Raw genomic sequence first — 24391 nt, forward strand, 5'->3', positions numbered from 1 at the left:
CTCCATTAGGTTCCTCAATGCATTCGCTGGCTCCTAGAAAAGAAGGACCTGGGAATATAGCTCAAGGCCGTGTCATTTGTCTAGCAAGCTAACATATTCAAAATTCTGTGCTCGATTCGTATCATGGAAGAAGAAAACTTAAAAAAGTAGAAAGCAGTGTGGCTCAGCAGGACACTTCTTGCCCAGCATGCACAAGACCCTGAGTTTAATCTCTAACGCAAGGAAACCAAACCAAACCAAAAACCAAACCAAAAAACCCACCAAGAAACCAAACACAGTTGTTTAGATGATAATCCCAGTTATGTTCCACTTTCTATTTAGCACCTACATGCTAGAGGGTATTTTCCTGCAGATTCTACCCTTTAAAGGGTCTGTGGTGATTATAGACAGCAGTGTACATCTGTAATACCAGTTCTTAGGCTGAGGTACAAGGACTGCCACAATGAACAATAAGGTTGGTGAGAAGAGTTCATTGAAATTTCTATTTTGAAAATACAGTCTTTTTAAAAAGCAGTAAGAAAGAAAAAGTTTCAAAGGTAATCCCCAATTATTTGATTATTTGTAATGCTGACAAGAATTCTTACAAAGGAACCACACTTGCTACTTCTGACTGCACGCCAACTATCTTAGTACTCAAGGCATAAAAAGTCACCACTAAGAAGCTTGAGCATCTATGTATGGAAACTTGCCTAGAGGAAAAAATCTGTTCTCAGAGGAATTGTGCTCATCAGACCAAAAGCCCGAGAAACTTTGAGTCTACTGCTGAATCATGTTCAGCATGCATCTGCTCCTTCTTCAATCACAAAGCATCCTTAGGACATTAGAGGACAACATGGAGTTTGTAAAATCTAAGCAATAGTCAATCGAGTTTTCTGGGATTTGGCCAAACAGTCATTCTAGTTAGAATAATATTTAAAGAGAGTCAAAATCTACTTCTGTCAACTCTTTTAAAATAGAGACTAATTTTAGGGACTGGAAATAACCCAGACAAGGTAAAAATAAAGGGGGGGGGGAACCCCAAAACCAAGACTCTACTTAGAGAATTAGTTTCCCTGAGGTCATGTTATTAGAAAACAACATTGCACCAGGCAGTGGTGGTGGTGGTGGACACATTTTTAATCTCCGCTCTTGGAAGGCACAGAGAGGTAGGCAGATCTATGTGAGTTTCAGGACAGCCTGGTTTACAGAGTGAGTTCCAGGACAGCTAGGGGTACAAAGGATTCTGTCTTAAAAAAACAAGAGGAGGGTTGTTAGGGGGAGGACTGGGAGAAGGAAGAGAAGAAAGAAACCGTCTTTTCATCTTTTAGAGGACACAAGGGGTAGGTTAGTGGGAAGAGTCTGAAGTGTTTAGAGGGACAAATAAACAAAATATATCAAACAGGCCCAAGTTTTCAATGAAACTGTTAATATTCTCACAATAAACTATTTTCAGCTTGTGGCTTAAAAAAACAAAACAAATGAAACAAAAAAACTCAATTACTACCTCAATTGAACCCACTATAGCTTTTGTTTGTTTCCAGTTAATGGTTTATGAAGCTAGTTTATAGATCCTTGTGAAGCTGGACTGAGGAGCAAGAAAGATCTGATGAATATTCCTCAGTTGCAAATCTGAAATGCTCTACAATTTGAAACTTTCTGAACATTAATATGACGCTACAAGCAGAAAAATCTACACTTCTAGGCTATGTTTTATGCAGAAAATTAATGTAAAATAATGCATATAAAATCACCTTCGACTATGTATATATACATACAGATTACAAGTTGAGTTTCTCATCTAGACTTCAGTCCCGTCTCTGGAGTATCTCAATATGTACATGCACATACTCCTAAATCTGAAAAGACTTCAAAATATTTCCAGTTCCAAGCCTATATACAAAAGACACTCATTCTGTCATAGAAAACTGGATAGAAAGCTATTTCTAAAATTAAACCTTTTTCCATTCCAAATGAGCTATTTTTTTTTTAAATCAGGTTGATGTAGAATTTATAATCAAGTACAAGTAATCTTTGTGATAAAAACAAAAACCTGGAATCACTGCAAAACTGTGATTATATTAGCATAATAAGGGGACTTTGGCAGAGCTCAGGTTAAATCCAGTCAAGACTCTAGCACGCAGGCACTGTAGCATATGATAAAGGTACTGCAGACTGAGAATGGGTGGGTTTGCAACACAACAGTGTCAGGCATCCCTACCACACTGATTCAGGCCAACAGTTACCACACATCCAGGACACTCCCTGGACTACCTCAGATCAACGGAAGCTATGTTTAAAATGCTATAGACTATGGCAACCACCCACCTATGGTTCTTATAACACTCCCAATGTTCCCTCTGCTGCTCATATAAATCAGCATTAATTACTTCAACTTGTTTCTGCCTCTACTCATTTCTATTATGGTGGGTTTCACTTATATTAGCATTATTTCCCTTTAAGTCACACCTTAAATGGTGCATCCTTAGCAATATCATCTATGAACACATGAATTTAATTTGCAAGTTAAATCACATTAGCTATTAAAATATAAAGTACGCATCTGTTTAGCACCCAGAAACTACTGTATATTTCCAGTTTGCTGGTGTGCAAACTATATTGCCAAGAAAATCTTTTGTATTAAAAGGGTGTAAAAATTCAAAATATATTTTTTTTATTCTCTACTTAATGACACTCTGAGAAAGGGATGCATTGGGCTGGAGAGATGGGTCAGCAGTTAAGAGCACTGACTATTCTTCCAGGGGTCCTGGGTTCAATTCCCAGCAACCACACAGTAGCTCACAATCATCTGTAATGGGATCTGATGCCCTCTTCTGGTGTGTCTGAAGACAGCTACAGTGTACTCATGTACATAAAACAAATAAATAATTCTTTTAAAAGGGGGGGGGATACACTTTAAAATGTTTTTAGATTTATTTTATGTATATAAGTGTTTTGTATGAATGTATGTGAGTGTACTATGTGTATGCCCCTTTTCCTCAGAGGTCAGAAGAGGCCATTATCAGATCCTCTGAAACTGGAGTTGCAGACACTTGTAAGCTTCCATGACAGTGCTTGGAAACAAGACTTGCTCTTGGCAAGAGGAGCAAGTGCTCTTAACTGCTAAGCCTTCTCCAGCACCCCCGACCCACTCTCTTAAAAATGTATTTATTAATATTTGTTTTAACTAAAAATGTATGTGTATAGGTGTTTTGCCTGCATGTATGCTATGTGGTTTCAGTGCCCAGGGAGGTCTACAGGGCCGTGTTGGATCCCATAGAATTGGAGTTATAGTCAGCTACAAGCTGGGAAACCACATGTGCAAGAACAATGAACACCTTTAACCACTAAGCCATCTCTCCAGCTCTTGTCTAAAATAAAACAAAACAAAACAACATAGCACTTATGTGTGGGGGAAGGCAGTACCTGCCATGATGCATGTGGCAGTCAGAGGATGACATTCAAGAATTGATTGTCTCCCTTTATCACATGGGTTTCTGGGTCATCTCAGGTCATAGTGCTTGGTGGCAGGTACCTACACCGATGAACCATCTTGATAGCCCCAAGAATGTTAAAGTGTTAAAGCCATTTTTATTCTCAGAAAAGTCTGAGTTAATTGACTTTTTCTGTAAGAGCACTCACCCAGCTCCTATTATGGATCACTGTGGCAGTTCATTTCACCCTCCAAGGATGGCAGGCTACTTGGGAGCCTCTGTGGAAGGGTTGCTCTTAAATCAGAATCTCTCTTTGATTTCTCCTTATTCTTAGGTACAGATAAAAGTCGCCAAAATAGTAAATACTTATACTTCCTCTTGGGGATTCATTCTGTAAGTAACAGTGTTCCCTAAACAGAAATATATTACTTTAGTTAGTGTAACACTACAATCTATTTATTTCAAAAGCCCTTTACTGTTTTATGTGTAAAGTGCTTTGCCTGCATGTTTATCTAACATCCCACTCATGTTAATACTCTTGGGAGCCCAGAAAGAACACCAGACCCCTGAAACTGAAGTTACAGGACTATTATAGCTGTGGCCTGCCATGTGGGTGCTGGGAACTGAACAGCCCTCTGGAAGAGCAGCCAGAGCTCTTATCCACTGTGTCATCTCTCCAGTCTACAATTTGTTTTTGTTTTTTTTAAATTAATTGACACCTGCCCTCCCCGCCCCCAAAGTTTATGCTCATGTTACCAGTTTCATATAAACACTGGAATATATAGCAGTTACCTACTTCAAAGAACTCTTAGGAGATTAGACTGTTGTATGAGGTCTTTGTGCAGACCTACCTCCCTGGGGTTGTCAGGTTATCATACAAGTTGGAACTATTTTAAAAAAATCTTACCACATTTAGGCTTGGGATATAGCTAAGTCAGCTGAGTACCTACGCAGAATGTTATAAGGACCTAGATTCAATCCCCAGCACAACCGGATGTAAAACTTGAGAAGTAAAAGCAAGAGGATCAGAAATACACAGAAAGTTCAAGATCAGTTTGGAATGCATGAAGCCCTGTCTCAAAAAAAATAAATACAAGGGTCTGGTGAGATGGCTCAGCCAGAAGAGATGCTTGCTGCTAATCCTGATGACCTGAGTTTGATGCCTGGAAACTACACCCTGTAAGGAGAGAACCAACTCCTACAAGCTGTCCTCTGACTTTCACACTGTGTTCCATGGCATATCTCCCTTCCACAAAATATGTAAGATGGCCCATACAAGTGTTGAGGACAAGGGTTTAGCTCACTAGTACATAAAAAGGCAAATGGTTGTGGAGATCTGCTTATGACCACAGCTCTATAGAGCTAGAGATGGGAGAAAGCTGATTAGGGAGACCAGCCTCCAACAGCAAACCCTGCATTCAGTAAGAGACCCTGCCTCAATATGTAAAGGGAAGAGTGGTCCAGAAGAACTCGGGTAACCTCCTCAGGCCCCAACACACAGATGCACAAAAGGGCACAGGCACTCACACACATACATCTTTACATATGTACCTCCATATAGGGGAATACACACATTATGTACATGAAAACCACAAACACATGAAAAAAAGGTGTTTATAAGGATCAGACAAACACTATGACTGAAATAAAGGCACAATACTTCCTGGTGGTATAGGACAACAAAAAAGGTACATACTCTACTTAGTATTTTAGCCAACATGGGCCCAGGACTGCTAGGATCTCCAACTTCTCAAGAAAAGCCATTTGGATGTGAATATGAAAACCTTCCCACACTTCTTTTCCTCTCACAGACCACAATACTTTGCCCCAGATAGCCTCCAACTCATTTTTCTTCTGTTTTTTTGAGCTAGGGTCTCATTACTATAGTAAAGACTAACCTCTAATTGCCTATGTAATCTAAGTACACTTTGATTTTTACTGCCTCAGCCTCTTGAATGTTGGGATTACTGGTACACACAACCAAGCCTGATCAATCCTGGGTTCAAGTGATCTTTCTGTCTCAGCCTCCCAAATACCTGGGGTCAGAGGCCTGTGCCACTGCACTCAGCAAAACTCCCATTATTCAATGGTGACAATGCATTTAAATTAAAACACCCACACCACTAACATAATTCTTCTGGGCCAACTTGTAGCATAAGCCAGTTCAACAATGTTCAACAAACAGTATGAGCAAACCTAGTCCATCTAACCCTTACAGCCAAAATGCCTGAAAAAACCTAAGCTTTCTTTCTAGGCAGTACAGTACCAGGAGGTTACTTTTCAACATTAATTAAAATGGAAAAAAAAAAAAAGACAAAAAGCAAACAGAAGAAATACTAAGTGTACTACAAGGGGACAGACACTCACAACTTCAGAAGAATCAAAGTCAGAAAGAGCTTGGGGGAGCAAAGTACCTGAGCATGAGATAGATACTTAAGGAGGAAGATGTGGTCAGACATTAGGAAAGAAAGATGACAAACCAATGATGAAACCACTGAACTCTTTCACTTGCAACCAAACCAAAAGGAAATAGAAGCCCCACGAGACGGCAATGTAAACCGCAAGGGACAGTGACTCGCTTCTTCATAACACCTGTCCCTACCTGGCTGCACTAAATTGTAAGCATTTCTTCCACATCTTGTATGGCTTTAACGGTTACATTTCCACGTGCTGACGAAACAGTATAAAGCAGACATCACCCGGAAGCCACCCAAACATTGGTTTTTATAATCATCCGCTGTTTTCAAAGCAAGTCAGCACCCTGGGAACTAGTACTCACCTGCTCCTGTTGCTGGCGGCTCTTTCTGTGGGAAGGGTCAGTCAGAGGTACACTGTATCATGATACTTACACATAGGCAAGTGGCAATTAGCTTTCTGGTAGCTCCACCCATTTCAATGTTAGCATAATTGTTATCAACAAACAAATGAGGCCTACCCTAAGGTCAATGACTCTGTTGTCTAATCTTGTGTCCTGGTTAACGGTAGCTCTTCCGTCCTTTAAAAGAGAGAGAGAGAGGGAGTGAGTGGGAGGGGATAAAAAAACAGATTTTACCAGTATTTTCAAGTACACAAACACACACTACACCCCATTCTAAGAAGCAATGTTTCCTTTTAGTGAGAGATGTGTATGCTAATATTGTACAAGGAAATCAAGAAGCCAAGATAATGAACAAAATAAAAAGGAAGCCAGGGAGAAGTTGGTGAAGGCAGAAATGATGCTGGGGATGGTATGGGATGCCTCTAATGCTAGCACTTGGGAAGCAGAGGCAGGTGGATCTCTGTGAGTCTGAGGCTAGCCAGAACTTAGTGAGACTCCGTCTTGAATACACCCTCCCACACTCCACACACCAACAAAAGAGAAAAGGGAGTGAAGGAGAGGGAGACTTAGACTAATATCAGTGGGTAAAGCATATATAAAGGATGAATACTTGACTTTGAATCCCAATTTTCCCTGGTGGTAATACATGAGCTAGCTAAACTAGCTTAATCAGCGAGCCTAGGTTCAAAGTGAGCTACCCTGTCTCAATATCGAAGGTAAAGAGTGGTTAAGGAAGACAGACAGCCACTATCAATCTCTGGCATCCAATATGCACACAGGTACCCACATACATGGGAACATGCATATACACACACATATACAAAACCAGAGAGAGATGGTAAAATGAGAGGGAACAGATAAGCACTACTGCATTCTTTCCCTTCTCCAAAGCTGCTCCCTAGTGGGGCACCAGAACCACTACCAAAGACCCTCTCAGACTTTTTGTGTCAACTTGACACAGCTGGAGTTATCACAGATAAAAGAGCTTCAGTTGAGGAAATGCCTCCATGAGATACAGCTGTAAGGCATTTTCTCAATTAGTGATCAAGGGGGAAAGGCCCCTTGTGGGTGGGACCATCTCTGGACTGGTAGTCTTGGTTCTATAAGAGAGTAGGCTGAGCAAGCCAGGGGAGGCAAGCCAGTAAAGAACATCCCTCCATGGCCTCTGCATCAGTTCCTGCTTTCTGACCTGCTTGAGTTCCAGTCCTGACTTCCTTTGGTGATGAACAGCGGTATGGAAATGTAAACCCTTTCCTCCCCAACGGCTTCTTGGTCATGATGTCTGTGCAGGAATAGAAGCCCTGACTAAGACACCCCCTTTTTGGGGGTGAGGCAGTGTTTCTCTGTGTAGCCCCAGCTGTTCTAGAACTTGCTCTGTAGACTAGGTTAGTCTCAAACTCAGAGATACACCTGCCTCTGCCTGGAATTAAGGCATGGTCTGCACCACATGTGGCTCAATCGCTTTCGTTCTTACAATACTTTTTGTTCTCACTCATGAGAACTTTGTAAAAGCTTGGTAACTTTTCAACACTATGAATTCAAGAACTATATGAGAACCTAGATGTATTTAGTCAGATATTTATACACTTTGTCTATATTTAGCATGACGTCACACTTGTAATGGGAAAGTTTTGTTTTGGAAAATATAAAGTATGTTTTGGTCACTTTTACTTTTTATCTAAAATATATTCAAGCGTGCAATACTTTATTGACAAACACATCAATAAAACAAAAACTTCTGGGGTTATCTTTTATATTTTTAAGAATAAAAAAGGACATTTTTTCCTTTTGGATTTTGGGACTCCTGCCTGATAGATAAACCTCTACCACTAACCTGTATCCCTAGCTGCAAAACAAATCAGGACACCAAAAAAATTCTAGAGATATGCTGGTGTAACAGCAATGTAATTGAACCTGGGCCTCTTGAATACTAGATTAATCCTCTCCCACTGAGCTACACAGCCTAGTCCCTGTAAAGTTTAAGAACAAACTCAAATCACTTTCCAGGTCCACTTACTACAATGAATGTTACAGAGTACCCAGAGCAAGCAGATAATGTGACACAAAGTTTACCTCTTCTCCTTCCACTTCAGGTCGAATGGCATCATCCAGCTGCAAGGGCAGGCGAGGTTCAGCCAAGCTAATCACATAAATCTGAAAGTGAGAAATTGCCAAAAATACTAAGAAGTCAACAAAACCTGGTATCTTCTGTTTAAAGACAATCTACATGAAATATTTGCATACATCTTTAATGGAAACTACTTGGTGAAATAAAATAAGGTAATATCCATTTAAAAATAAATTATTTACTTTTATTTTATGTGCATTGGTGTTTCACCTGCATGTATGTCTGAATGAGGGAGTCCGGCTCCCTGGAACGGGAGTTACAAACAGTTGTGAGGTGCCATGTGGGTGCTTGGAATTGAATTAGGAACCTCCCACATCAGTCATTAATCAATTGCCACTAAGTCATTAGTGGATCCAGCCTGGATAATATCCATTTTTAATCTATGTCACAGGGATAATATTGTTGGCTTTATGGATTGTTTGAAGTTAACAAATATTTTACAAACCCTAGGTATACACCAATATAATAAACGAAAGCTGTGATTAAGGAAATCAATTCCAAAGCTCCAATTAAAATGGAATCTGCCACAAGAACCAAAGCATTAACATAGGGGTTGCGATTACTGTTAGCAGTACTCAGCCTTTCCCACTACGACGAGCAGCGAGGTTACACTCACCGTCCTTTCTTTATTCTTAACTGCCTCCTCTCATCAAATATCACATCTCACTTCCTGCTCTTCTGGTCAAGAACTGCCTCAGAGAGGATGTTCTTTTACGCTGTCCAAGCCCCTTAATACACACTAATTTCACATTTTAGTGAGAAAAATAGTGAGTTTATGAGTCAAGAAGGATTTTCTGAGCACCCTTAAAAACATATTACCTTATCACTTACTCCCAGTGAATCACAAAAGGGAATTGCCTTTATTTAGTTAAGTCAAGAAAGGAAGCTATATTCTCTCAATTTGTAGATTACACTTGGCATTAAGAGAAAGTGTCAGAAGGCTTTACTCGAAAGTAGAATTATCCATCATGGTTCCCTATACCCAAGTTTTAGGCTTCCTTTGGTTAACACAATCTTGACCTTCAAATCCCAAGCTGAAGAACCCAAGGGCTATGACTTTCATAACCAGTGGAAATCCACCCTCTCCTTCACTGGGTCTGAGTTCACATAGTACTTGGCACAAAATATATACAAGCAGTAACTGTTGAATACATAAGAGTGAGAGACAGCACAATTTAAATTTGTTGTAAAATACTTTATTATTAATATATAAAATATATTACCATGATGATGAAACTTTTACGTTTCTAAGACTTAAAAATTTATTATTGATACTTCTAATGTAAGATATGTGCTCTGCCATTGAGGTAGATCCTTCCTAATAAAAATATTAAAAATACATGTTTTGTTTTGTTTTGTTTTGAAGTCACAAAGTTTTCCTTAGTAGAGTGCTGAAAGCCTGTCAGTTGGAAGACAGTGGTAATGTATCCTTTTTGTCAATATAAATGGATTTCTTTAGTAGACTCAACCAAGAACATAGTAATGTGTCAGGTCAGGTCAACTAAGCAAAAATACAAGATTTTCTATATCTCAGAGTTCCATGACAATTAACTCCTATTAAATTTAGCTGTCCTGAACTCTCCAAGTGAGCCAACCCGTCATTCTTATGCAAGCTCCAGAGTACTTTACTCCTCCCCTCTGTGGGAGGGGTCTCTCTGTATACATTCCTTCTGATGGAGGGAAGAAACTATCCCTTGTCTTGAAAACTTCTTAAACAGTCATTCATTTATTTATATGAATGTGCGCATATATATGAAAACTTAGGCTCACATCTTGGACTAGGGTGGAGATCAGAGGACTTTTTTTTTTTGGTTTTTCGAGACAGGGTTTCTCTGTGTAGCCCTGGCTGTCCTGGAACTCACTCTGTAGACCAGGCTGCCCTCGAACTCAGAAATCCTCTGCCTCCCAAGTGCTGGGATTAAAGGTGTGCGCCACCACGCTCGGCCAGAGGACCATTTTTTATGAGTTGGTTCTCTCCTTGTAAGTGGGTCCCACAGCACAAACTAACCAATTCAGGGATTAACATAAACCTCAGAAATTTACATCAATTTGTTGTTTGGTTTGGTTTTTCACTATTAGATCAGGATAGCGTCAAACTCACAAATATCTGCCTACCTCTTACCTCCCAGTTGCTTCAATTAAAGGTGTATACCAATATGCCCAACTATAACTTAAGAACATAAAGATCTGACTTAAAACGGTCTAAGAATCCCTCAAATCTATATACAGTTTTATCTGTGTGTCTTTTATTCTTTCTTTTCTTATGGGTCAAATGCAGGTTACCATGCATGCTAAGCTCTATCTCCAGCCCTCACAGTTATAAATGAGTTACCTTCTGGACATGCAACTCAACATCCTGCTGGGTACAGCTTCCAATTTTCTGATTGACTTTTCTCACAACACCTTCTACGTCAATAATACTTTCTTTGTTGATGCTGTCAAGAGAAAAAAAATCCTCAACGTTAATAATCTCATTAGAGGTGCCAGAATTCATTTGGTATTTAAGCAGCAGAATATGTCAAGCCATTCTTTAACACAGGAGACTGTTTCAACAAAGCCAGCCTCTTCGATCTACTTAAAACAAGCCTTTGTGAGACTTGTTTAAAGAGATGACTTTTTAAAAAAGATGCCACAGTTTAGTAACCATTTATAAGATACTTGAGAACATAAAAGGCAATAGGACAGAGTGAACTGTGAAATGTAGTAAAGTCTCTGAATTATTAAAAAACCCTTTCCTTCTTATACTTGAGATTCACTAAGATCAGCATTTCCTATAATAAGAAACACTGGCTTCAATAAATGTAATTACTGTTATGTAATGGAATTAAATAATAGAAGAAGGTCAACCAAAAAGTGTTCCGAGTCCTTTGCAATTACAGTTTCATTGCTTAAGGGTTTTTTTTCCTCTCACCTTTCCCCTGGACTGTGACTGATAACCTGGATATGCACTCACACTTAAGGAATGCTCATGTGATACTTGTGTATTTGGTGAAAAATATAAGATTTAGTGTTCATGGAAAAGTTCCCTTCATTCTGTACCAGAATTGCATCTTCAGTAGCTGTGATGTTTCTAGACACCCTAGAAACCACACACTGCTCTCTTTATACCAGAACACCACAGGAAGGAAGCTACAAGGTAATCTACAAAGGTTTGGAAAGGAAAGCCTAAGCTGTACTGCCTAGGATTCTGTCACCAACTATTAAAAAAGAACAGGTCAGGCAGTGTGGTATATGCCTTTAATACCAGCTTTTCTCTCTTGAGTGTCTGTACCACAGCCATCACTGAATACCTAAAGAAAAATCATAATTTGTAATTAAAAGTAGGTGGTACCTGTAACCCAGAAGGATCAGGTTTACTGATGATCCATTTACCATGAAGAGCATTTCCCAACCCTGGTACTGTAGTGCTGGTCTACCTTCAGATGAAGATGCAGAACTCTAAGCTCCTCCTGCACCATGTCTGCCTAGATGCTGCCATGTTCCTGCCTTGATGATAATGGACTGAACCTCTGAACCTGTAAGCCAGCCCTAATTAAATGTTGTCCTTTTTAAGACTTGCTTTGGTTGTGGTGACTGTTCACAGCAGTAAACCCCTAACTAAGACAGGGAACAAAGACCCCCTGCTTAGGACTGGCTGGAGATTTCCTTAGGTTTCAAACCTGGGACAACTGGAAGAGGTGCCTATTTAACATATCAAAGAGGACCGCAGGTTCTCCCTATCTTCTTCAGTCTCTACAAGGTCATCCTGTCTGGCATACCCCACCTCCTACCCTGAACTGGGGGTGGGGTGGGGGGGGTGTTAGGCTGCTCTTCCCTAAATAATCCAACATTTTGGTTACTTGCCCTCTTTGTACCTTTTCGCCTCTTGGCTGCTGCAACAGCTCCCCTGGCCCCACCCCCCAGCACAACTCAGTCTGGTTCTGTCCATTCTGGACTCTCCCAGATGTCCCTGCCTCTGGATATGCTCTCCCAAGTATCTGTAATAAACTTCCACCACACCTAGGAACAGTTAGTCATGTTCTGTTTTCCTATTTTTTTTCATTCATAAATGAATGAAATTAAATTTTGGATAATCTATTTACTATTTTTAAATATCTAAATTTATGCATTTGCCTACCCCTAATTTGCAGAAATGAGTGAAATCATAAGAAAAAAAAAACCATAATAAGAAATAACAAAGGACTAATTCTAAAACTTTCTAGTAGAACCTGGAAGCGGCTGAAAGTTTCCTGAGTGTGCACAATCATGCACACTTAAGGGTCAACACAGTGACAAAACTACCTGCCAAATAAAAGTCCCACAAGTCATTCTGGTGTGGGCAATTTCTCAGCTGAGCTTCTATCTTCTCAAATGATCCCTGCAGAGGTCTCTGTGACCACCATGGCCAGCAGAATAATAATGTGTGGGAGGCAAGAAGGTAGTTCAGTTCAGTAGCCCATGTTGATTCAAACTCCAAACCTCAGGAATCTGACACCAAGTTGTTTATTTTAGATATATTTTGTTGACTTTTCCTGTGATGATTAACTTAATCTTGTATGCACAACAATAAAGGTTAAGTTGTGACTACATTGAAACTCTTTGTAAAATACATGTGATATCTTCCATAAAGATGGGTTCTACAGATTGACAAGCTCAAGGCGTGGGTCTGGGGGAGTACCTGGTGTGGTCTCAGCCATACTGATAGCACAAAGGGAACCAGGCTATTCACCACGTCCACTCCCAGCCTTCTGGGCTGAAAACAGGTTGTACATCCTTCCCTTTGAAGGAACATCTCTGGCTCCTCTAGTGCTCAGCAGTAAGCACAAAGACCTTGATACCTGCCCTTCCCAACCCCTCCCCCCCACAGATGCTAGCTTGTGCTGACACACAAAACACAAAAACAAAAGCAGTACAACTGACCCCTTGTCAACTTGATACACAAACATTATCACTAAACCATAACCTTTCTTTGTCCCCAGATCTCATGTTAATATTAATATCATAATACAAAACATAAATAACTTTAACTGATCCAGTCTTTAAAATATTCTACTTATGGGGCTGGAGAGATGGCTCAGAGGTTAAGAGCACTGACTGCTCTTTTGAAGATCCTGAGTTCAAATCCCAGCAACCACATGGTGGCTGACAATCACCTGCAATGAGATCTGGTGGCCTCTTCTAGTGTGTCTGAAAACAGCTACAGTGTACTTACATATAATAAATAAATCTTCAAAAAAAAAAAAAAAGAGCACCTGGCTGTTCTTCCAGCAGACACTGAATTAGATTTGAAGTACCCATATGCTAACTCACAAATGCCTGTAGCTCCAGTCTAAGGGGCCCTGACACCTTCCTCTAGCTTCTGCAGGCACCAGGAACACAAGTGGTGCACAAAGATATATGGGGACAGACTATTCATACACATAAATTTAAAAATCTACTTAATTAGGTATTAAATTGAAATTAGTCATAATACAACTGCCAGTGAATCAGAACACAAGGCTGTCAGCGTCAGCCCCTTCTCATGACTGAGATCTTCAGCGACATCAAATGCCATAGGTGACAAGACTGTAACAGGAGACTAACAGGTCCTGTGCTAACCCCAAAGTAAACATTAGGAAGATCAAATACTTTCTAATCCTTTCAGATAAATAAAGAAAGAAAAGTAGGAAACTACAAATGTATGAAGAAAGGGAGCTAGGAAGGGAGGGAAGGAAGAGAGAGGGAGGGAGGGAGGGAGGAAAAGGAGGAAGGGACATAAAGGTGGATTAGTGAATTTTCTTTCCCTCAGTAGGTCCTTGTACTCTGGAGATCTACAAAACAAAACTCACAAATGCTGTGAAAAGGCTCCAATTCGAGGAGATAATCTGAAGGTCATTGCTCAGATTGTCATTTCTACCTGGGCATTAGATGAAAAAATGTTAACTAGCACACCACTCTAGTCAAAGGCATGGCAATACTGCATGCACACGGGGAAGATATAATCCCGGGGAGGGAAAACCCAGCTCATCTTTCTTTTCTTGGTGTTGGGTCCTGGGCCAAGTGGCAACTCTTTCACCTTCCCCCTTTATCCCCCTTCCCTCCATTCATGCAGTTTTGTTTTGTCTTTCTGAGTATAAGGAATCACCTAGGATGGGTGTTAGCAAATGTCTGCAATGCCGGCACTTAGAAGGCTGAGGTAGGAGGACTGGTATGAGTGGAAAGTCCTAAATTACAAAGTAATTAGAAGCTAGCTGGGGTATAACATGCAACCCTGTAATCTATCTAAAAAATCAACCCAAACCAAACCTCCAGCTTAGACTGTCACTGACCTGGGAATGACAGAATATTCTTAGATTTTAAGCTCTTTCTTTATTGGCTATGCTGAGGCTAGAATCTGGGGCTTTACTGCTCCTGTTAGAGAGAAGTATTCTACTTCTTACTGACCCAGAGTCCTAGCCTTTTAGAGATGGCTCAGTGGTTAAGAGCACTGAGTTCAAATCCCAGCAACCACATGGTGGCCCACAACCATCCGTAACCAGGTATGACGCCCTCTTCTGGAGTATCTGAAGACAGCTAGGGTGTACTTATAATAAATAAATCTAAAAAAAAAAAGTTAAGAAAATATAGTTTTAAAACTTATTTTTTGGGTCTAGTAGTTAAGAGACCTTGTTGCTTTTGAAGAGGCCCAGGTTCAGTTCCCAGCACCCACCTCTGGAGACTCATAGTTCAAGGGACCCACCATACTCTCTGGCCTCCTGAGTACCATGCACACACATTGTATACTTACAAACATGCAAATAATCATACACATAAAATAAAAATAATTTTTAAAAACCACCTTATTTTTAATTACAAAATAATATTTACTTATTATCCAGATTCAAATGCTAATACAACTTTATCCTCTATGGTCACTGGTTTCTTTTTTCTTTGTTTTTTGTTGTTTGTTTGTTGTTTGCTTTTTAAAAGATTTATTTATTTATTGTCTGAGTACACTGTAGCTGTCTTCAGACACACCAGAAGAGGGCATCAGATCCCATTACAGATGGTTGTGAGCCACCATGTGGTTGCTGGGAATTGAACTCAGGACCTCTGGAAGAGCAGTGGGTGCTCTGAACCACTGAGCCAGCTCTCCAGCCCGGTCACTGGTTTCTATTTGGTACATAACTCCACATTTTTTTCTCTCTCATTTGCAGAGAATATGGAATGCGTCATAAACTTTATGTCATCATTTCACGATAGTTTGTTGAATTTATTTGTATTTTTTTAAATGCTGAAGAAGCTTAACACACTTTTATTTTGTAGCTCATAAAAGTCACTGCAAATCTCTACAGCACTGCCCGAATTATCACTCAGCCATTTCCTTCTAAGTTCCAGTTATGTTTAGTGCTTGAGGCACACAAACACCATTCCATTTACACTTTACAAGTGCCCATAAGGTAGGGATTATCATTTAAAGATGAAAAAACAAAACAAAACAAAACACCCAGATCCTAAGAAGTTAAATAATCAGCTGACCACATGCAGCTGGCCACAAATAAGTCAAAGGTTATTTGTTACTAAACCAAAAATTAGCACTAAATTTAAATATATCTTCACACTTGCAAACAATACACTTTCATTCTTTTTTTGAGACTCCCCCCCTCCCCCCAGGGTTTCTCTGTGTAACCCTGGCTGTCCTGGAACTCACTTTGTAGACCAGGCTGGCCTCGAACTCAGAAATCCTCAGAAATCCGCCTGCTTCTGCCTCCCAAGTGCTGGGATTAAAGGCGTGTGCCACCACATCTGGCTACACTTTCATTCTTAAGACCCTATGGGTTACAATGTTTCTCTAAAGCTTTGTGACACCAAGTAATGGGCCATCTGCTAAGAGTTTTCCAATGTTCAGGAATCTTATTACCTTCTTCAATAGCACTGATATAGTTTGATGCCCTAATATTGTCAACTTCAGCAGAGCTCAGCAGAATCTTTGTATGAAATAATAAGTCATTAATTATATTTAAGCTAGGTGATTTAATGCCATAAACTAGCTGGGAATTTCTGACATCAAATTTCAGACTTAATCTTATGTGTGTATGGAGCTCCTAAGGTCAGAGAATAACTTACAGTGCCAATCCTTGCCTTCTAGTTTATTTGAGACAGGGTCTTCTTATCATTTTCCTGCTTTGTATGCCAGGCTAGCCAGCCAGAGCTTCCAGGAAGTCTCCTGTTTTTACTTCTATATCCCTGTAGAAGTACTGGGATTACAGACCTGTAGGATACTGTGTCCATTATTTACATGGGTGATTCAAAATCAGGTCCACAAGCTTGACTGATATGGCAAATGCTTTACCCACTGAGAAATCTTCCCAGCCCTAGACTTAAGTTTTTAAAAAAATTACTTATACATTTGTACATGGGTTTTTTTGCCTTCACACCATATGTGCACAGTGCTTACAGATGCCAGAAGAGGATGTCAAATCCCCTGCAACTGGGGTTATAAACAGTTATGAGCTGCTATGCAGCTGATAATCAGATCCAGTTCTCTGTAAGAATAATTCGCTCCCTTAATTGTTGAATTATCTCTCCAGGCTTCCTAGAGTAATTTTTTTGTTGTTGTTGTTTTGTTTTTTTTTTGTTTTTCGAGACAAGGTTTCTCTGTGTATCCCTGGCTGTCCTGGAACTCACTCTGTAGACCAGGCTGGCCTGGAACTCAGAAATCCGCCTGCCTCAGCTTCCCAAGTGCTGGGATTAAAGGCATGTGCCATCACTGCCCGGCTCCCTAGACTAATTTTTAAAGCATACCTTTATCCAAAATTTCAGGACAAAGCTACATAGTCATTTCTTCCCTAGCAGATAGCAACTTGTTCCAACAAAGAGTCAAAGCATGTAGGTTCAAGGAGCAGTAATGAATAACAATGCAAAGGCTTAGCCTAAGCTACCAACTTATCCAAGTGGATATTTGGCTTCTTTGGGTCTCAACTCTAGGTAAGTATTTACTCTTACCAGCAAACTAATATGTTTCCATAGTTTTTAATCTTTTTCCCTGGTTGACAAGTTTGGCCAAGTGCCTGGACCAGTGCAGATGTTAATAAGTAAGTTTTCTAAGTCAGTGAGACTTCTGAGTAATAGTCTTCCTATTCACAGCTCTAATAGTTACAAAGTAGTAAAACAGAATGTTTATACCTACCAACCAGTGAACTATCTACTTTAGGTGACATAATCTCAGAGGAAGGAAAGGAAACAAAACTAGTATGTAGCTAGGTGACTCACTAGAGAATGAGGAATATACTTGTGACTCAGCCTCTAGCAGTAAATCATTTAACCACAGTGACTAATACAAAGAAAAATAAAGCCAAGCACATATATTTATGTACAGAGTAAACTTTGTTTTCAGAGTCAAAACAGCCTGATGTTTGAGGTAGAGTGAGCATGAAGAATAATACGTAATTCTTAACTTTAAAAACTACTGAAGCAGAGGCCAGCAGAGCTCTGTGAGTTCCAAGTCAAACTTGTCTACACAGCAAGTTCCAGGCCAGCCAGGGTACAAGGTGAGAGACTGTCTCTAACAAAACAAACATTGAAATTACTATCCATATTAGTTATAGCTCTTTAAAGCTGCTGCTACAAAATCAGCCTTAAGCCTCAAAAACTTGCATTTATATAAACTGTTGTCCGCCATTAATACTTGATACTGAATGGCTTCCAGAGCACCTTACCAAAATAAAAACAAACAAATCCAAAAAACTGCCTTTATAAGACTTAATTGTAACTCACACAAATGATAATGAATTAAAAACTTTTTTTCAAAAGAAAAAAAAGTCCGACTTCTTGCTCAGCTCTTTAAAGAATCAGGTGACAAAGTAAAGTGAGGTCAAAAGCTCAGTCTTCTGCTTCCCGAGAAATTTCATTTCAGAAAGACCGTCAACCATTTCAGACACACAATTAAGATTCTGGCCTTAAAATCCCTATGGAGGCGGATGTGCCAACCTCTCTGTGTAATTCATTCAGCTGCTTCATTTTTCTGCTCTTTCAGTCACAAGAAAATTGATCTAACAGATTGATTAAAATGATCTGCTCGAGCGTCCTATGGCACTGAATCTAATTAGTGAGCCAACTTTTGGGTGAGAACATTGATAAACTGGACGATCCCAGGACACATTTCCCTCCACATTAAATTCCAATGTTTCTTTTCAAGGAAAAAAATTTCAAAAGCTCAAAATTAGCAATACAGTTTAGTCAATAAGGCCTCAGATTTAATATCTAAAGTAAATGCTAAGATCATTATCTACTTAAGATATTACAAGTGACCTTGATTCTTGCCTTTTAAGTGATTAGGAAACCCCAGCTGGACCTATCTGATTTGGTATTTTTAATAGTGGAGTCCTAGCTTTTCTCCACCTGGTAAAAGACCAATGGGAATAGGGTTAAACATAGGGCTGCATGGAATTAACATATAAATACCATTCTTTCCCCCACTTTGTAGAGTAAGTTCACGATTTATTGTCCAGTGTCCTTGGGTTGCAATCTTCAAAATGGAAACACCTAGAGAGCCAACAGAGTTCAGGTCCTCTCTCTGCAGTAAAAACAGCCACAAGTATTTCATATGTAAAAAGTGACCCAGGAAAGAATTAAACATAAAGTGAGGGTTAAAAGCAGCCTTTTCTTCATACACGTATTTCTGTGGGTATTATTTTCTAAACCAGATTCTGGCAGCACTGTTAGCTGGCCCACTCCCTAAGCAGCTGGCTTCCGCCAAACAATGTGCTACAAAATATTCTTTTCAATCACTTCATGCTTCATTGGTCCTCAAATTTTTAACGTCAGCTAAAAACATAAGTAAGCTTTTCATTTTATTTAAGCACAACACCCAGAACTGGTTTAGAAGCTGGTCATGTGTTGTTTTGATCTTAATAGGAGGCCACTGCATATTTTATGGAACTCACTGTTTTCCAATTTTTTCTTGGGTAATTATACTTATAAAAGAGAGAATAAAAAGCAAATATCCTCAAGAATTCTGCTAACTAATGAAAGTATCTAAAGGCTGTAAGTCTTCAATCTTAATCCCCACTATCAGGTAGAATATATAGACAGGTCCAACTGAGTGGCAGATCAGGTCATGATCCCACACAATGGCCTCAGTCTGGGTGTGAGAAAAGCACCAGGAATCTGTAGAACAAGGGACTTACAGACATTGCCAGTCAAGGGGAAGAGAAAGGAACAGAGATAAGGGAGTTCTGGGTGAGGTACAGGATGATGGAGAGCCTTGAGGGAAGGGGTCTAAGAGAACAGTAGGGTTATATCTACGAGTTCCCTAAACTCCGAAGCCATCTTCCACTCCTGTTATTTTCTTCATTCCCACACAGGAGTAGTTAGCAAACAGGCAAGATGTTTTTCAAGAAGATGTAACACTTGTTTAAGAACAATGCCAACTGTATTTGTCTGTGTTAGGCAACACCAATGAGAACCACGAGGCCAATGTTATTAGCTATATCCATCTGCACTTGATGTTCCACCTTCCCTCCAATTCCAGGCAGCTTCCACAATTACTTCACAACAACAGAAGCTACATTTCTTTCACAAGCAAATTACAGATATTTTTCTCAAAGTAAAGTGCCATACTTACTATGTATTTACTAACCACCTAACATTTGTAAAACTGTTCAACCTACCTTTAAAAAGTCATATTCTTGCCCTTTACAAATGAGCCATTAAAGGCCAGGCAGTGGTGGCGCACGCCTTTAATCCTAGCACTTGGGAGGCAGAGGCAGGCGGATTTCTGATCGAAGCCAGCCTGGTCTACAGAGTGAGTTCCAGGACAGCCAGGGCTACACAGAGAAAACCCTGTCTTGAAAAACAAACAAACAAACAAGCAAACAAACAGAGCCATTAAGTTTCTCAGCATTATGCCATTAGCCTCACCCATAAACTGTGATCTTATTGCCCAATTTCATGCTGCACAGTGATTTTTAGGAATGTATATGTCACACAACAGAACTGACAATGTCTTAAGTCCCATTTTTTGAAAAATGTAACTTTATAGGATGCTCATGTCTGAATGTCCTGGGAACACTTTCTCTTGGAAGAACAGAGAGCAATTGTACAGATGTGTGACAAATACCTGCAAGGCAGGGCATCGAGCGACAGGACCCACCGACCCGCCAGCCGACGTGTGAGCTTTACAGGTGCGTAGCGGAAGACAGTGACTCTGACTTCTAAGTCTATCGTTGCATTTCCCCAACAGTTGTATTACCACACAGCTGCTTCGCTGGGGGAGTCTGCACTTCATTCCTCACAAAGGGAGTGCGGTGAATTTTACATTACACTGCTAAAGGCCATGCTGGTAAGAAAAAGGCCAAAGCCTCATTATCAAAAGTATGTGAGATTATTAGATCTATCTGGTAGCATAAAGGTTCCACGTTTAGAACTATTAAATTTTTTTATTACTGAGATTATTCAGAAAAAGTGACTGTCAGTGCAAACAAGAAACTCAGTTATAACTCCTTTTTCTCCTATTGTTTCAACAGCTTTTAAATATGGGGTGATTCCTTGGGAAGGTCCTTGTGTTTTATAAAAAAAATGAAATAAATATTAGTGTTAATGTTAGAAAACTTAATTCCTCCTTTGGAAAATTTTTTTTGTATCAATGAATTCAAAATACTTCCCTTTACTGTGTAAACCCCACTGTTCCCCCATCCTGCTGGAGGTCTTCTCTTAGACCCCTTCCTCACTGCTCCCCATCATCCTGTTCCTCACCCAGAACTCCCTTATCATACCTCTGCTCCCGTGTAAACAACTCAGTATTTCAATCCTGTATTTCCTTTGTTAAAGAGACAGATACACAAAGACTCCAAAGCAGTGCTTTAACTCATCTGGTGGTTGCCGCAATATTTTTAAGAAAATTGTCTTATCAAGCAACCCACACAACTACCGTATACCACCGTGACAAGAACTCGGTTACAAGAACTGTCACCACAAAAGCCACCAATACACGCACAATTCATTACTCTGCTTAATCCTTTAGTATATCAGTGCCAAAAGCATACAATTATAATGCAAGTATGATGTACTAAAGCTATTGCATAAAATTGACAATATCACTTGTACATAACTAAAGATTTTATAATCTGCGATAGCTTACTTTCTCCCACACATTGCTAACTGTATAAAGTCTAATTTTTAATGCACTAAATAAATAGATACATGCTTTAAAATTGTTTTAGCATGTGCCTTTAATGCTAGCACTTGGGAAGCAGAGGCAAGTTGTGTCTCAAAAAACCAACCAACCAAAACAAAACCAAAGGATCAACAACAAAATCTTACAGCCTAACTGTTAAGTATGAATGCCATCTAGATCTTCATTGAGTTCTACTTTATAAATCATGAATGTAGAATTATCTATATTTCTCTGTTTAAAAGAAAATTGATTTCTCGTATTTGTGAGTAGGTGAATGCCCATGGAGGTCAGAGGACAAAACCATGTAGGTATCATTCCTCAAACTACCAGTATTTTGAGGAAGGGTCTCGCATTGTCCTGGGTCTTGCCTTGCACAATAGGTTGGTTAATCAGTGAGCTCCAGGGATCCTCCTGTTTCTGCCTTCCCAGTGTTGGGATAATAAGAACACACCACCATGCCTGGATTTTTTCAGTGGGTTCTTGGGTACTGAACACAGGTATGCTCCAAGTACTTTACAACTGGCTAGACCAGCTGATATCACCCTTGACTATCACTTGTGCAATGAAAGCATGGCCTTTCTTTAATTTATAAACACAGGACACTGGTGAACTACATTCTGTTTGCAAGACTATTTGTAAGTACTTTTACCAGGTAGTAAGTTTGGGCTAATATATCAATTACTGTTACTTGTTTAATTCTCGGGATTCCTGAATGATCTGAATAAAAGGAATACTTTTTGTGGACCACACTAGCTATCACAGATACCCAGTGCCCACAATCAGTAGGGAACCCCTCAGTGAATATTAAGGGTTAATTGATTTTCTTCTTCTTTTTTAGTTTTTCGAAACAGGGTTTCTTTCTCTGTGTAGCCCTGGATATCCTGGATCTCACTCTGTAGACCAGGATGGCCTCCAGCTCAAGAGTGCTGAGATTAAAGGCATGTACTACCAACAGCCAGCCAGCTAGGGTTAATGGATTTTCATAAGGTTTTTCAACTATAATATATTATAGATGTAGGAATCTAGCCCTAAAGTTATAACAACCCGATAGAGGAAGTGTGTGCTATGTAAAACCATCAGTATCATTTATTAGTTTCCCAGAACTAAATAATATATAAAAGACAAAAATCAATAGATCTTTTTGTCTGAGGTTGATTTTTGCCAAGTATTTTAAATACAATTTAGCATGGCCATCTGTGATTTCCATGACCATTTACTTTAAGTAAATATTTTACAGGATTTACTTTAGATTTAACTTATCACTTAAAATGTAAGGGCAGTGGTGCCACACGCCTTTAATCCCGGGTGTATGTATATATACAGTGTACTTGACAGAGGTAGACGGATCTCTATGAGTTCGAGGCCCGCCTGGTCTATAGCTCAAGATCCAGGACAGCTAAGATTACACAGGGAATCACTGTCTCAAAAAAAAAAAAAAAGAGAGAGAAAACAAAAAAGATCATCCATTCATTTCCCCATGGCTCTTTAATCATTATCATGAGAATACTAAATTAAGAAAAACATGCTAACAAAATGGCTACATCGTGAACCACGAAGAGTCAGAGTACCTAACCACCCCTCTTTCCTATCTCAATGTCCTGCTTCTTGCAACTAAAACAAAACAATGTTTTTCTATAGAGCTCTGAGCCAGGCAGCAATTCCTTTACAGCTAGGAAAAAAGCAAGTTTTATCTCTTTTTTCCCCTAGACTCTTTGGTGTCAAAGTTAAAAGCTGTAACATTATTAATACATGTTTGACTTCCTTCAGGAGGAAATCATCTGCAAAAGCACATTGTCTTTCTTTACATACTTTTATTAGTTAGAAAACTTGTTGCTCATTATGCATCTCAAAGGGGTGGGGGAAGGGAGCTCAGCAAATACAGCAAACTCAAGTTGCTGTGCCCTGTTCAGGATGCCAGGCTTTTTGTTGCTCTACTTAAAAGTAATGTGACTTGTCTGTGAAGAGTGCAGCTTCAGCAATTCCAAATGAATCACAAGCCTGTGCTCCATATTTTCTCCTTTGTGAGTTTAATGTATTCAAGCAACACTGAACTGACAATTTAAATAACTACATTTTTAAACAAACGAAGCATTGATGTTAATGTATGAAAATGGTCCAAACCCCTGGGAGTCTTGGTTCCCACCATTGTTTATTCTGACAACAGGATATAATTGCTTACTTACTTGGCAGCAAATTTAACCATCTGCTTGCTTGCATGGTCTCCCACTGCCACAAGAGCCTGGACATTAAACTGCTGCTGCCTCAGGACTAAGAAGCACTGCTTCCCTGCATGAGACAGAGAACACGGTACATCAGAAACATATTAACTCAGGTTTTACAAAGGAAATGCCTTTCTACTTTAAGACTAGGTCAAAATTTATACACTCATCAGGTATATGTGTATGTTCATCTATCAGCTTTCAAAGCCAAAATACCCACACTCAACTGACAATCACAGAAACACTAGTTTTTATGAATAACAAAAAGTGCATTTGACAGGTTTCTTCTGAGAACATAGAGATACATAAATCTAGATGATTATTCTATAACATTGAACAAATTACAAGTTATTTCAGATGACTTTCACTATTCAACTAATGCTTCTATATTCTACAGGCAAGGAGGCTGAGCTAACTGCCATGGAAACTTCAATCATGCAATCACAAAAGTGCTAAGCAAGTGTTTACTAGTCAGAGGACAGTGCGCTTTGCGGTGGTCCATCTACAGAGTTCTTTCTGCCAAAGGACATTTTAAAGAGCACACAGATTAGCAGGATAGCTCCTGTTGCATTCCACTTCCCCACTCACTTGTCCTCTGCAATAGTCCTACGTTTTAAATCTTCAAGCAATTTTACTTTTGCCAGTAAAATGCCACCTTTTAGTAAGTCCTGTAACCAATTATATTTTCAGGTATGCTGACCG

General features: G+C 39.6%; 1 protein-coding gene across 2 annotated transcripts in view; it reads right to left on the minus strand.

Annotated features, from left to right (window-relative positions):
- Dars1 (aspartyl-tRNA synthetase 1) overlaps window positions 1–24391 on the minus strand; it is a 52659-nt gene that overhangs the window by 16820 nt on the left and 11448 nt on the right. For both annotated transcript variants that reach the window (XM_085840823.1, XM_085840831.1), the window contains exons 4-7: window positions 23654–23756; window positions 10689–10791; window positions 8302–8382; window positions 6346–6405 (exon numbers count right to left, since the gene is read on the minus strand). In XM_085840823.1, the coding sequence (XP_085696949.1) occupies window positions 6346–6405; window positions 8302–8382; window positions 10689–10791; window positions 23654–23756 (347 nt within the window). The remainder of the gene's footprint in view (window positions 1–6345; window positions 6406–8301; window positions 8383–10688; window positions 10792–23653; window positions 23757–24391) is intronic.

This window comes from Mus caroli, unplaced genomic scaffold, assembly GCF_978045245.1.
Source record: "Mus caroli unplaced genomic scaffold, Mus_caroli_1 scaffold_1, whole genome shotgun sequence".
In the NCBI taxonomy this organism is placed as follows: Eukaryota; Metazoa; Chordata; class Mammalia; order Rodentia; family Muridae; genus Mus; species Mus caroli.